Below are 15001 nucleotides of genomic sequence, written 5' to 3'. Positions count from 1 at the left end.
TTAACTGCCAACTCGGTGGAATCTTAGCCACGACAGACGTGGCTGATGAGAGCCACCACCACCAAGTAGTAATTCCCACAAAGGTAAATCATGAAGCTCTAATAACTCATTACCATGTCTAATCACTCATTACCATGCACGCCCTACCTTCCTTGTATCTCCGGAGGAGCGAGAGACATGATAGACACAGTTGTACGACAATGGTATTTAGGACCATTTTCACAACCGTCTGGACAACTGCATTATAAAAGCATGTTTGAGCGGCTACAACATTCACACACACCTGCTAGTCATATAGAAAGTTATATCAGCCTACTGGTTGTAGCATCTGGAGCAAAAATCAAACTGGATGAACCACTACAAGAACCACAGAAGTTAGGCATCTGTGCCTTAGTTGCATGTTGAGGTGGGATAAAAATCTTTTTTGTTGACATTCCCATTGGCCTATCATTGTGTGCTAGTTTTTTCCCATGCTCCTTTTGTTTTTGCCAGTTGTGATGGTTGTGAAACTTGCCTTAGAGCAGCTCCTTGTGCTGCTGTCGTTGCTAGAATGGGAGAGCTAGCAATAAAAATGCTCGCTCAACAAAATTTGTGGCTTGAAGTGGGCTCCGCCTGCCTAAACTTGCAACTTGCTCACCCTTTTCACCAATGGAAAGTTTTTGCACAAGATCCCTCCTTCGAGTAGTAGCTGTCCAACGCTACGTGGAACGACGAAGTTGCGTGATGCTACAACTACTACTCATGCAACCTTGCAGATCTGCATGGAGCAAATGTGTCGACTGTTGTTGTTGGATGTGTTGAGTTCGATCCGAAGGAAGGAAGTGTGATGGATGAAGCCGTGAGGTGTGGACTTTTGACCTTAAAAAGATCAATCTGTCTTTCTATTTTGAGTTGAACTGTGCCAGGAGCGACTGCATACAAGGTGACGAAGATAGAATCCAGAGGTCTCGTCGGGGGTTGAACTCGGGACGATTATTTTCGCTTCTGAATCGCCTTCGCATTCACTTAGGCCTCCCTCTTGGAGGCTCGTCATCATCATCTTCTTCTTCTTCTTCTTGGGGAAAGGAGTTGGTTGGTTACTTTTTTTTCTTGTTTTTTGCAAAGCTTTTCTCAGGCGCCATAGCCAAGCACCTTCTTCTTCATTGCCAGCTCATCTCCATAGCCTCAAGATCTCCTCCACAGCTCCAGCTTCACTTTCTCCATCTCCATGGCTCCCCCTCCCCCCCCCTCCTTCGTCATCGACGCTCCCGTCGTCCAATCCATGCTCTCCTCCTCCTCCCTCTCCATTGAAGCCCTCCTCACCGCCCTCGTTGCCCCTACCACATCCCTCGCTCGCCCCCCCATCTCGCAATTCTTCGTCGGTGCCGTTGGCCTCGGCGCCAGCGGCCGCATCTTCCTCGGCGTTAACCTCGAATTCGTTGGCCTGCCCCTTAGTAACTCCGTTCACGCTGAACAATTCCTTGTCGCTAACGCGGCCCAGCATGGCGAGCGCGAGCTCCGGTTGATCGCGGTCTCGGCTGCCCCTTGTGGGCATTGCCGACAATTCTTGCAGGAATTGCGAGGAGCCCCCGAGTTGCGCGTGCTCATCGCTGATGCCGAGGCAGAAACGCAGACTCTTGCCCATTTTTTGCCGCACCGATTTGGGCCCAATGATGTTCTCAAGGGGGAATTCCCCCTGGTCTTGGAGCCTCGCGCGAATGGATTGTCTTTAATGGCAGAGAAGGCAATTGCATTTGCATCGAGTGATCCATCACAAGGCGACAATTTGTCAGCGATCACTGCAATTGAGCGATTCGCCGGATGCGACGGTGTAAATTCGAATGGCAAAGATACTCATGATGTTGCGTTGCAAACTTCAGCTCAGAAAGACTCTGTAACTGAACATGACAATTTAGCTGATGGTTGTGGTGGGAACAAATGCAGCAGCTCAAACTGCAATCCGAGTGGCAATTCCCTCGCCGATCTGCAAATTTATGCCCTTGAAGCTGCAAATCGATCTCATGCCCCATATACCGACTGCCCTTGTGGAATTGCGCTTTTGACCCGGAATGGCCAAGTCTTTAGCGGTTCCTATATGGAATCAGTGGCTTACAATCCGAGCCTTCCACCTTTACAGGCGGCCCTGGTTGCATTTGTGGCAAGAGACGGAGGAAGCTACGATGACATCGTGGAGGCTGTTCTTGTTGAGAAGGAAGCAGCTGTAATGCAATTCGCAGCTACTGCCAAACTGTCACTGCAGAAGATTTCTCCCAACTGCACCTTTCATGTCTATCACGCTCTGGCAAATTAATCAAGAAATGCCTGGAAACACAGTGTTTACATTTTTTTATTCAGGAAGTATGAGCTCAAGGCAAGCTCACTGAATAGTCTGTCTAGGCTTGGCAATGTGTCTTCCAAACTCTATATGTTCTCCACGATACAAATTGTAAATTTTAATGCCATTCATTTCACGGCCCTACAATTCAAATTCGGCACATACTTTCCACCCTTGGTTGCGATTATCCTTAAATCGTTGAGCCTTTGAATTGGAACCACCTGATCCGGACAAAAAGATGTGGTGCAAACCTGAAGTTGGAGCTATGCTTTTCCCTTCTCCTTAATAGGTTCACTTGTGCTCCCCTGGTTTTCAAGGCAGTGCTTAGTCCCCCTTCTTGTTTCTTCAGTGGTTCAGTCCACCGATTTTATATGGTTGCCCAGGGGGAGAAGCTACTGCTTTGATCACGAAGCCACGTTCTTGATCTTCTTTTCCATCTAAGGTAGTCGTCATCCAGGGGATTCTGGTACTGAATTTCCAGAATGGCAAAACAATGGCACACACGACTTAGGTGAGGACATCCATTCGCACAAAGCTGTCTGATGCATGCTCGGGATTTTTCTTTGGAAGCCCAAAAGGAAGAATTAGTGTGTGCATACTTATAATGGCTTTTTGAATTTGGAAATATTACAATGGATTTTATAGTGCATTTGGAGGCCATGAGCCACAATTTAAATCGTGCATGTCCACACAGACACATGCTCACGGACAGCCGTGTACATGTTTTCATTAAATACATTCGTCATGCGTGATTGTGTTTCCTCTCTCCCCTCTCGTTTGGTTATTGTCTTTCTCTCTTTCTTTCTTTTGAAATTCTAGTCTAATGAAAGCATATTTACTGTACTGCAATTTTTGCGATAGGGATCTGGCTTTGAGGGCCACATTATGCATACAAGGCTGCCAAGGCAACCAAGACTGATACTCCCTTTTTGTGAAAGACAAGTGTCTTCATGGATGAATTTTCTCCTATATTTTGCCTTTGGATGCATTAGAACCTTATCTTTTTGCAACAAGAAGTGTTTTGGTTTGTTTCCAACAGTCTCAAACAAAAAAACTTGAAAGGAGGTTTGCTTGCTTTTTCTTTTTCTTGTTTGGATAAAGGTACCCTTCAGGTTGGCATCATGGAACTTCAAATTCTGTGGTCAAAAGCTGAGTAGCACAGCCAAAGTCCCTCTTCGCCGTGTGTAGTATTGAAAATTTTAGGGCCTCCTGACTAGTGAATGGTCACGGCTTCCATTGATGCAGCATGGCTGTCAAGCTGTAGCAAAAATATTTGTAAGTTCATTTACGGTGGAATAATCAGGTAACTGGTTCCAAGAAGATAGGTTAGGTGTAAAGCAAAGTAGATCAGGCCAGAAGTGCAAAGAAAAAGCAACATAAAAGCTGGAGCAAGAATCTTCTCCCTGCTTAGCCTCCCTCCTGCTAGCTTGCCCTCCTTCCCCCTCTTCTTCCTGCCTGTGACTCATTCCTGCCCACCCATTCTGCCAAAGCCCATTTGGGCTGTTCCTCAGCCACATTTGTGGCTGCTCCACTGCCTATTTTGGGCTTTCACCAGCCCATTTTGGGCTGGCTCATCTGTCTGCCACCCCATCCCTTTGCCACCAGCCTTTGAGCTAGTTTCTAACTCACCTTGGGCTCAAGCAAGGCCTTGAATAGGCCTTTGCTTGCTTTCTGCCACACAAGGGCATGTACGGTTGGTCATTCACACCCCTCCAAGGGCTCTTCTAGCCCTAATTTCCACTCGCGAATCCCCTCCCACCGTTGCCCGCATTTTTCTGCCTTCTGGCCCCACTCCTCCACCTCTCCAAGATTCCCCTTGCAGCCTTGACAGAGGTAGGGGGCCCAAATGCTGTAGGCCCTCTTAAGCCCTTCCTTTTATTTCCCTCTTCCGCCTTTCCTCCCCTTTCCCCCTTTTCCTCTTATGCTAGTAGGTGGAGACTCTTTTTTGATGAAAGGATTCAGATATAGAAGGCATCCGGTTGGTTTGGGTAGAGTGGCTCACATGGCAGCACCACCGACACCATCATCCATCCTGTTTCCCAGAGGACAAACAATAGGTGCAGAAAGCTGTTCAAAACCTTCAGGACAGAGCAGTTTTGGCCTTACCCCCACATGATGACAGGTCCGAGACTATGCCCAGGTGAGTCTAGCCCTGGAAGGTGATTACATTCAAGAGATGAGCATTTATGGGAGGGGTGTGTTTCTCCTCCATCTAAATTCCCCAATACTACGCAGGCACTGGTGGAGCAAAATCTAGTGTATCTCAGCCAGTTTTCTTCATCCCTTGGTGCCATGGTTTCACAATGGATGATATGGAGTCCACGCATCACGTATTGAGGTACCCGCTTATGTTCATTTTCCAAGCCTCCTCAAAGAATACCGAGCCATTCTATCCTCCATTGGGGCCTATTTCGGCACTGTTCTAGAGACTCTAACTTCAGCAGCCTCGGTTTCTCTGATGAAAGGTGCACTTGATCGTGGGATGGCCTTGACATAGTCTAACCAAGAGTTGACTATGGCCATTGTTTGCGACCTAGCTAACCCATTATTGCTATTGGACGAGGATTAGGGTGTAGTCTACATGGGATCTAGATTGACCTAAGGTCGACATTGGAGCTAGTATGGATAAAGTTTAGATCCCATCAATAGAGCTAATCCAAGAAACAAAAGGCAAATAAAGAAAAGCAATGTTTATCCAAGAAAAGTAGACTATTTGGGGCATGGCTTCTATAGTTGGAGTCAGAGAGACTAAAATGAAAATGTTTAGACTTCACAAGCAGTTGTAGCTTGAATGAAGAGATTTTGGACTACCTTTTGATTAGCCTTCTCCTTTAGTGCTAGCCTTCATCATGGCTGAGTCTGCCCTTCACCTCCGGAGTGCCGATAGAAACTCAGTACGAAGACTTTGTATAAATGGATGCTCAAGTATGTGTGGGTGTGTGGATTTGTATGTGTGAGAGCATATTTTTATACTATGGTCTACACCCACTGTTGGGCGCTGATGACGTCAGTGGGGATGTCATAGTAGCTAGTCCCTGCTATGCATGATGGAGTTTATGGTTTTCAACCTTGTGAGTGACTATCATGAGATTGAAACTGCACTATGTTGTGTTTTTAGAGGATGAGTTTGGGAATGTTCCTGGATTCATCTAGGTATATATTAGTTGGAGCTAGGCTTACAAGTACAAGCTAGATGTCTGGGAATTTTGGTGACTCCCAAGGACATTGGACAAGGAGTAATGGCCTAGTGGAAGGGGCATGTGGCATGTGACATGTGGCTTGACACTAGCTTTCGTCGTTAGTCTAGACCTTAGGCTTGGGTATGGTTGTGACTTTATCACTAGGAGGTGAGCTTGCTAGCTCAACTCTTATGGGTCCAGTTACCTTATGCTTGTTGTTCTTGGTGATGTTTTGACAAGTTAGAACATTCTAACTCAGTACTCATTTGCGTGACACGATGGACTTATAGAGATTGGACATATTCTACATTAGTGATTGGGCCATGCATAGGGGTGCTTCCATAGGCATTCTAGTCAATATGATGATATTAAACCATTCTTCTATAGTGTCACATTTGTATCAAACACACTTGTCAGCAGGGGCTGGGGTGAGGATCCCAATTGCGTTGTATGTGGCACATATATGAATGGTGGAGGATGCTTTTCCACAGGACAAATGGACCAAATGGATGGCAAATGCCTTTCTCAAGGGCAATGTAGAGCTCCAAGCTCACGTGCTATAGCACATGGAGTGATCATGGAGTTTGTACTTCAATGCTATGACTTGGCCGACTTCATCCTTGTGAGTGTCCAAGGTATTGTTTGTACCATCACTAGGCATTCAATTCTTGTCCATGCACAAGATATGCTAGACTAGCAATGGGTACAGTTCAATGAGCATTCCAGGGCCATCCGAGACATTGTCATGGGACAAGTGGTTTTGGGTGGGAGAGTGGATCATGGTGTTTACAAACTCTCCGTTCCATCTTCTCTCACTAGTAGACAAGACGGTGATGAGTGGAAGTTGGCTGCAGTTACTTCGCTATGAGCTATTCGGTACTAGACGTTGGATGGCTTGATAGTTGATGGCAATACGCAGGGACAATATTGTACACATATGGGTAGAGGCATATGGAGTTCAGGATGAGGCAGGCTTCTAGGCAGACTTCGCGACAATTGGACACTTTTGGGTCAGCAAATTGCCGGCGAGGGGATCCGAGCACGAATTGTACCATGGATGGTCCTTGTGAGTAGATTGCTTCCATGTTGTACTGGACACATGCAAGTTCATCAATTTGAGTACACCATACCAAGTCGGCCCTGAGGTTTCTAGGGGTGTTGAGCTCGTCCATGCAATTGCCTTGGCACGCAGAATTGCGGTCCTTGCGGCAGCAATAACATACAAAGGATTGTAGAGATAGTCTACACCAACGGAGTGAAACAAACTTGGAAGGAGCTAGACTTGACATAGCATGTGGCTTAGCATCCGAGGTGATCTCATTGAAGTGGGTTCGTGCCGAGAGGGGGCTTCTACTTTCTTTCGGCTTTCAGCGACAATGGTTGTCACGAATTTGTATTTTTCCCAAGTAATAAAGAGAAATCTTTATTTGATTGACTTCGGTTAACTAGAACAAGTTTTGTGCTGCATTGGTTAATGTGCATCATGGGGACGACCACAAGGGACTAGGATTAGTCCAGAGAACTAGAATTCATGCATTTGTGTAACCTCTAATGGGTTGAAGTTTTGGATATTGTTTATTGAATGTGTAGGACCTAGAAGAGTGCAAAAAGGCCCAAATTTTAAGGGACAAGTGCCAAAAAGCAGGTCCCACAAGAGCAAAAGCACCAAGAAAGTGGCGCCCCACTTTAAAAAGGGCCCACTAGAGTCAAAAACGAAATTCAGCACCAAAATTGGGGAAATAAAGCCCAGGTTTCTGGAGCCCCCATGCTTTTGGGCTGGTAGCCTAGCCTATAAAGAGAGAGGCCTTGTGCCCTCAAGGACACAGAGTGTATTGTACACAGCTTCATGCTCTTTTATGAGCCAGTTGTTCAAAGTCTATTCTATAGCAATAAAGACCTTGGGGGGGGGGCGGGGGGGCGGGTCCAGCCCTTATTTTTGGGCCCTAGTATGTGTGTTCTCTGTTCTTTCTCCTCCTCTTTTAGACTTCAGTTTATTTTCTTTCCCAGAAGAAATCTGTTGCTGCTCCCCGTTAGATGAAGCTATCAGATGCTGTTTTTCCTTGATATCTATGAAATTTGAAATCTATCTTGGTGATTATCTGCAACGAATTGTGGATCTAGGCAAACTTGTTGCTGCTCCCCGTCAGATGAAGCTATCAGATGCTGTTTTTCCTTGATATCTGTGAAATTCAAAATCCATCTTGGTGATTATCTGCTGTGTATTAAGGATTCAGTCTGCGTTTCTACCAAAAGTGATTCGTTTTAGTGTTTTTGGGCTGATTGCAGATTCATTTTAGGTTTTTTGGTCCAATTACAATGGTTCTGTAGGAACATGAATGTAGGAGAGTTGTGAACACAAGAGAACAAGAAGTGAACACAAGTGAACTGCAACTGAAATGTTCAACCAAATGAAGTACAAGTACTATATATATAGAGTCCAAGTACTAGAACACACAAAAACCCAAAATAGACCTAGTCCTAGTCTATCCTACACCACCATATCATTGTGTATATCTCTACAAATCCCCCCTCAACGATATGAATGAAATGCTCTGGAATGATCTCAGAATCACTTAAAGTAAGCATGCTGCGAGAGTTTTACATCATGGTCTCTGGAGTGTGCGCAACCAGCCACTATATCTTGATAAGTGGTCTCCCTTCTTCAGCCCGGATAACCCACTTTAACTATTCTCCCAGTTTGGGTAGAGCTGCTTGATTTGCCATTCTCGCTGTGTAACCAAGCTGCTTCAATATGCAGCAGTCTAGGAGAGGTAGTTAGTGTAGAAAGGGAACAATGCATTAATCCCAGAGGTAATCCCCAGGCTATGTTCAACTCGATTTAGCGGAGGAGTTTTTTGAGACAATTATAATACTTAATCGGAGGGGAGGAGTGTTAAGAGAACAAAAGGTTTTGTATAAGAACCTTCCCAATTCATGTTTTCTGTGCGGTCTATCTGACTACACAGTTAAGAGCTGTCCTCTAAAACGATCCAAGGCCAGACACAATACTGATCCTCCTCAAGGTCCTAATGAAAAATGGACTCTCAAACAGCCTGATGTTCCCAAGCAGGCGGAAACTCCATTGTGCCCAGTCAGTCCGACTAAACCAAAGCAGGTTGTCTCTCTGCTACCTGAAGCCAGTATTACTCCCGACATTCCAATGAAAAACGCATTCGAGGCGTTAGTAGAAACGGTTCCTGAACCCAGCCTCCAGCTCATTCCCAAATTGAAATAGGGGGGTGAATGGGACAAGGACTTTGAGGATGAAGTCATTAAGAGTGATGATATGCTTACAGAGGATCTTGATGATTCGGATCTTCCTCTCCCTCCTCAACCAGATAAAGACATAGTGGTTAAAGGCAAACCTACAGCAACTGCTCACAGCAAGAGGAGACTGTCTACAGCCAAAGGTTCTTCAGCACATGCAAGTAGCCCAAACCCCAAGGCCAAAAAAGGGGCAGAAAAAGAATGGTAAGTAAACCCATTTCTTTCCTATTCCTGAATGTTCATGGTCTCACAGACCCCAGCAGAGCAGGTATGCTAGCCACTTGGCTGAGGGATAATTCTATCTCTTCAACCTTTTTGGCACTTCAAGAATTTAAAACAACAGGTGAAGCTCTAGACGCTCGACTCAAGAGTGTTGATAAGAGGAGGACTTGGTTTTCCACCGCCCATGAGGAAGGTAGAGGGGGGTGTGCAATTGGAAATTTGTCTCATTATTCTCAAAGCATCCTAGATGTTGTTGTTGACACTGACAACCGATGGATTCTGTTGAAATGCCTACTCAAGGGCATTACGTTCTCGTTAGTGTGAGTTTATGCACCTAGTAGTTGTCGTGAGAGGTGTACTACTAGGCAGTCCTTATCCAATCTCGGGGACGAGGTTGTGCTGATAGGAGACTTCAACATGACTTAAGAGGATCTAAACTGCGTTCTGGGTGCGACCTCAAAGATTCTCTGCATTTGGTAGACACGATTGGTGCAGGAGATTTCACTTGGTCTAACAGGCAGATTGAGGACTCAAGGAGAGAAGCACATTTAGACAGAGCCTATCTTTTTCAGACTCTCCTCCAAGGTACTTCTAGTTTAAAAAGTACAGTCTATTCCACTTTTGCATTCTCTGATCACAAGCCACTGTTCCTTCAGTGTGACTTTGGGTCCGGTACAAGAGCCTCATCCTGGTTTAAGGCTGATCCCAGCCTTCTCCAGCTAGATATCCAGCTAGATACTGTACAAGATAAAGTCAAGGAGCTTTGGATTGCTCCATTGACGAGTCAGCAGGTAACTTTTGGATTAGGAATGTCCTTAAAACGTAGGAAGCTCTCAAGCAGGCTAGAAAGCTCAGAGATAAAGTCCGTCGACAGAGAATAGTCACTGTCCAGAAGAGGTTTGATGCTCTTGAAGCCCAGGCACATAACAGTGATACTCAAGCGCAGGTCGAGCTTTGCCTTGCTAAGAGCAAACTAGCAGACTGGAAAGCATAAGATATTCATCAGCCAGACTATACAACATAAGATGGTGGGCAGGTAAGCTTGATAGGCCCACCAAAGAAACTTTCAAGATTATACGCAGGAAGAGAACGTTAGAGGAAATTCCACTCCTTGAAGTCAGCACAAACAGTTGGGTACAATCGGACACTGAAAACAGAGAGTACATTTCCGAGCACATTAAGAACCTTTTGTCAAGAATGATGTAGTCAGATGATAGAGTAGTTCATGCAAGACCTAGATGCCAAGCTGCAAGACAAAGGATTGTCACAGGTCTTGATCATCAAAGCTTGGAAGCTCCTCTTACCCTGGGTGAACTTAAGGAAGCAATGATGGCCATGAAAGACGGCAAAACCCCTGGAGAAGACAGCTTACCCTTTGAATTCTACAAGGTCTTGTGGGAGAGGATAGGCCCCAGACTTCTGGAGGTATGGCAGGAAAGTATCTCCACCTCTTCTCTCCCTGATCTCCTAAATAGTGGAATAGTTAAACTTTTTCCAAAAGACGGAAGAAAAGATTTAATAAAAAACTGGAGACCTCTGACTATGCTTAACTGCAGCTACAAAATCTTTGCCAAGGCACTAGCACTAAGAATCCAGCACAAGATGGACAGATGGATTTTGCAGGAATAGAAGGGATTCATAAAAGGGAGACACCTCCTAGAGGCAATTGTAAATATCTGGGAAGGATGTGAGCACGCTAGGGAGTCTAGTCAAGATATTTGCTTCATCAAAATAGATTTAGAGAAAGCTTATGATAGGCTTGATTGGGAGTTTCTAATGCAATCCATGAAAGACATGGGTCTGGGACCAAATTTCATCGCCGCGGTCAAATTGCTGCTTTCCAACACCTCAGCCAAGGTGTGCATCAATGGTGAGATGTGTTCACCTTTCCAGTTGAAAAGATCCATTAGGCAAGGCTGCCCCATCACCCCTCTCCTATATGCTCTAGCTGCGGACGTGTTGGGCTGGTTGCTCATTGAAAAAATGTCTGAGGACTCAGTCAAAGGAATTGAGTTGCCTAATGGCAAGCAGATGGTGATGCAGAAATTTGCGGACGACACCAATCTTATGCTTAGAAACTCCATTCATGATGTGAGTGAAGTTATGGAATGCCTGAAAACTTATTGTCTAGCTTCTGGCTCACTCATCAATCATAACAAAACAGGTTATTGCAGTCTCAGGGGAAAAGCTCAAGTTGAGCTGGATCATCTGGGCTGTCAAACTGATCCAAAACGGCACTGTTTTCAGCTGCTTGGCATACCCATGGGCTTTGAGGTGTCTATGAAGGATCGATGGGACTGGGTACTTAACAGGTTCAGCACACAGCTGGAAAAGTGGAGAGGATTTCAAACAAACCTGGCAGGAAGAAGGATGGTACTAAATCATTTCTTGTATCCCATAACTATTTTTTACTTGTCTTGTTGGCATCCAAGTCAAGCGGGACTGAATAAACTTATCGCCAAATGCAGATCCTTTCTATGGGGGGATATAACAGAATTGCCAAGGTGAGATGGGACTTCTACACTTGACCCAAGAGTGAAGGAGGGCTGGGAGTGGTTGACATAAAGCAAGCGGCGGCGAAATTGGTCGTGACATGGATCTTCAAAGTTCTTTTAAACCCGGATTGGGCTACACTCCTCGCTCGTAACTTCAAGCTCATTTGGCTTGTAAGGGAAAAGAGTTGGAAGAATTACCCAATTCTGTCTGCGATGTTCTGTCCAAAACCTTGCGCAACCAAGGGCAGTGAGTCATGGAAATCTTTGTGGAGAGCACTAGAATCAATTAAAACTCAATTGCGCTTCTCCGGCAAAGGTTCTTTTATGAGACTGGACTCTATTTGGGCGTCAGTAATACACATAAATGCTTTACTTAGCAATACTGATTTTATTAGAGCCTGCTTCCTTTTCAACAAGGGCATCCAATCTTGGGGTCAATTGTGGCAAAGAGATCATATCAGATGGAAGACCTTGCTGGAGATTTGGAGAGAATTCAGACTGACCAATTAAGACGCTATGTTTGTCACCGATAGACTAGCTCTTTGGGAAGGCGACACACAGTGGAAGGGGCTCAGTGCTTAACTATGTGCTTAACTATGCATTAGAGTTTAGCTAGATACACTCCCCTCATTTGCTCGCGGTTCCTACATCTTATGACTCTATTGAAGATATGATCCCTGTATTAAATTCCCAGTGGAACACCTCTGACTCTATGCTTTGCTGGAAGCGGAGACTTCATTATATTTGGGCCAAAGCTATTCCAGAGAAGATGTCGACCTTGCTCTGGTTGGTTATGCTGAAGGCTGTCTGGACAAATGCAAGGGGCCTTAGGATTGGAAAAGGGGACGGCAAATGCTGACATTGTCAGGGAGCGCAAGAAGAAAGTTATTCGTAGCATGCCCATCAGCTAGGAAAGTTTGGAAGAAAGTGCAGATACAATTAGGCGAGCTAGTCAATTGGAAAGCAATTTTGCTTGGGAATGCATCTAAAGTCAAGCACTCATGATGGGCACTCGTTCGGGCACATGCATTATGGTTTGTGTGGATTTCCAGAAATGAATTTCAATTTAATGATAAGCATACTGATGCAGAATATATTTTTTCTGAAATGGTTAGGAGGCATCGCGGATATATGATAGCGACCTTGCGCAGTTCTTCGCAGAGATCAAGAACCACAAGCTGGAGCACCGCCAGAACTTCAATCAAGAATGCCACTTCAAGGGATCCATCTATTATGAGACTGACTCAGACTCAAACTGATTCAGTCGCGAAGTATCATCTGGATGACTTAAGATGTGCAGACCTGTGGATATAACTTTTTTTTTTAAAAACATAAATGTATATCATATGAACTATTTATAATATAGATCTCTTTTTCTCCAAAAAAAAAACAACAGGATTGTTTCCAATAGCAATGCAACTCTGGCTGTCACAGAAGATCGGAGTTGCGTCACCATCCTGAGCATGATGCATGTCATGCAGAAGCTTCCTTAACCACGTAGATTCCATAGTGGCTAATTTGCAGCTTTGTATTTTGCTTCACTGGAGTAGAGAGACACGCGGTCTTGCTTCTTACGGAGCCATGAGATGCACGTTGAGCCCAATGAGAAGCAATAGGCAGAAGTGGACCTGCGATCATCTATGTCCCTTGACCAATCTGAGTCGGTGAAGCTACTCAGAGAAATGTCACCATCTGGAGCATAATGTAGCCCATAGGAAAGTGTACCTGACACATCCCAGCACTCCTGAAACCCCTGATCTGCAAAATAACCACACACAACATCAGAACTGAGCAGGCTGCTCACCACCCAACCGTGACATCTACGGGATGTGATCCCGAATCAGAAGATGTCCCCCCGAGCCACGAGCTAAGCTACTGGCACGAACTCCCAATCAGATCCCAACCAGCCTGGTGTCCCATACCACCAGGTGGCGCTGTGAAGCCCTGGATCTGCAACTGGGCCTTGGGCTACGCTAAGATGCAGGCGCGCGTCCGCGACACAATCCAGGATCAGACCTAGCACCTGGGAACGAGACTTGCTCCCAACTGCACACTGAGAACTGAACCCCCTGGGCCTCTTTTATAGACTCAGGCCCCGGCGCCAAAAATAGCGAAGACCTATAAATAGTTCATACCCTTGCCACTCAACCCGAGAATCAAGCCTGCCTAGCTCTAAGCCTCCCCAGGCTAACCTGAGCTAGTTCTGTGTACCCAGTACACGTCAGATACCGATCCGTGCACATGACATACTCCCCCTCCTCTAAGAACTCACTCCTGAGTTCGCTAAGAAATCCGAAAATGTTTTTTGGAGGTTTTGTAATGTCTCCCATGTTGCATCCTCCTCAACACGATCCTTCCACTTAATCTTGTATTCCGTGATAGTACGATTTCGAATCTGTCTTTCACGAAATTCAAGAATAGATTCAGGTTCGTGAGGAATAAAAGTTAAATCTGTAACTTCTATAATCTCATGAGGAGAAACAAGTTGATCATCTGCACCCAATACTTCTTTCAGTCTACTGACATGAAAGACTGGATGTACTTTAACATCAGGAGGCAATTCTAGTCGATATGCAACTGGTCCAATTCTTTTAATGACCTTGAATGGGCCACAGTATCTGGGGGATAATTTCGGAACCAAACCAGTACCTAGGCTCTTGGATTCCTTAGGAATTCTCAAATATACCATCGTTCCTTCAGAGAACTCTCTAGGTGAACGATGTCTATTAGCATAAAATCTGTCCCGATCTTGGGCACTTCTAATAGACTCCTTGGCAAACTGCAACATTTCCTGCATGTCTTGCAAGAAATTCTTAGCAGCATCATTTTGAATCCCTTTTAATCCAACCATAACTGGTGACTTAGGTTGAAACCCGTACATAAGCATAAAAGGACTATAACCTGTACTAGAATGCTTTGCACTGTTGTAAGCAAATTCAATCATGGGTAGATAATCTTCCCACGAAGACTGTCTCTTAGATACATATGCCCGAAGCATGTCTTCAACCAACTGGTTAACCTTCTCTGTACTGCCATCGGATTGTGCATGATCCGAGGAACTCATACTTAGAGTAGTTTCCAACTTCTCAAATACAAGTGTCCAAAAGTTACTTGTAAACTTTGAGTCCCTGTCACTGACTATGTCAGATGGCAAACCATACAGCTTGAACAAGTGGTCCACAAACTCGTGAGCCAACTGAACAGCTGAAATAGTTGTTCTTGTAGGTAAGAATCTAGCCATTTTTGTCAAACGGTCAACGATGACCCAAATAGAGTCATGACCCTTGCGCGTTCGAGGCAAACCAGTAATAAAATCCATGGAAATACTTTCCCACTTATTACCTGGAATCTGTAATGGCTGTAATAAGCCCGCGCTCCTAAGGCGTTCAGCCTTAGTAACCTGACAAACCCGGCAACCTACCACATAGTTCTCTACGAATGCACGCATCTTAGGCCAATAAAAGGTATGCTTCACAAGAGACAGAGTCCTATGTATACCTGGATGTCCCGCACTAGGAGCATCA

The 15001-nt window shown here is 45.1% G+C and overlaps 1 protein-coding gene across 1 annotated transcript; it reads left to right on the top strand.

Annotated features, from left to right (window-relative positions):
* The first annotated feature begins 1086 nt into the window (after nucleotides 1–1086).
* On the top strand, nucleotides 1087–2930 carry CDA1 (cytidine deaminase 1). The gene has a single exon (XM_087381414.1). The coding sequence runs from the start codon at nucleotides 1208–1210 to the stop codon at nucleotides 2288–2290; it is 1083 nt and encodes a 360-aa protein (XP_087237540.1). The 5' UTR covers nucleotides 1087–1207; the 3' UTR covers nucleotides 2291–2930.
* Nucleotides 2931–15001: the final 12071 nt, after the last annotated feature.

The sequence above is a fragment of the Dipteris shenzhenensis genome, chromosome 11, assembly GCF_047967505.1.
Source record: "Dipteris shenzhenensis isolate YYH24624 ecotype China chromosome 11, Dip_SZ_1.0, whole genome shotgun sequence".
NCBI lineage: Eukaryota > Viridiplantae > Streptophyta > Polypodiopsida > Gleicheniales > Dipteridaceae > Dipteris > Dipteris shenzhenensis.
Note: the sequence above shows the minus strand (reverse complement) of the source record. Positions and strands in the feature narration are given on the sequence as shown.

Coding starts and splice junctions, on each gene's coding strand:
- CDA1 (XM_087381414.1), top strand. CDS start 1,208: ATGGCTCCCCCTCCCCCCCCCTCCTTCGTCATCGACGCTCCCGTCGTC.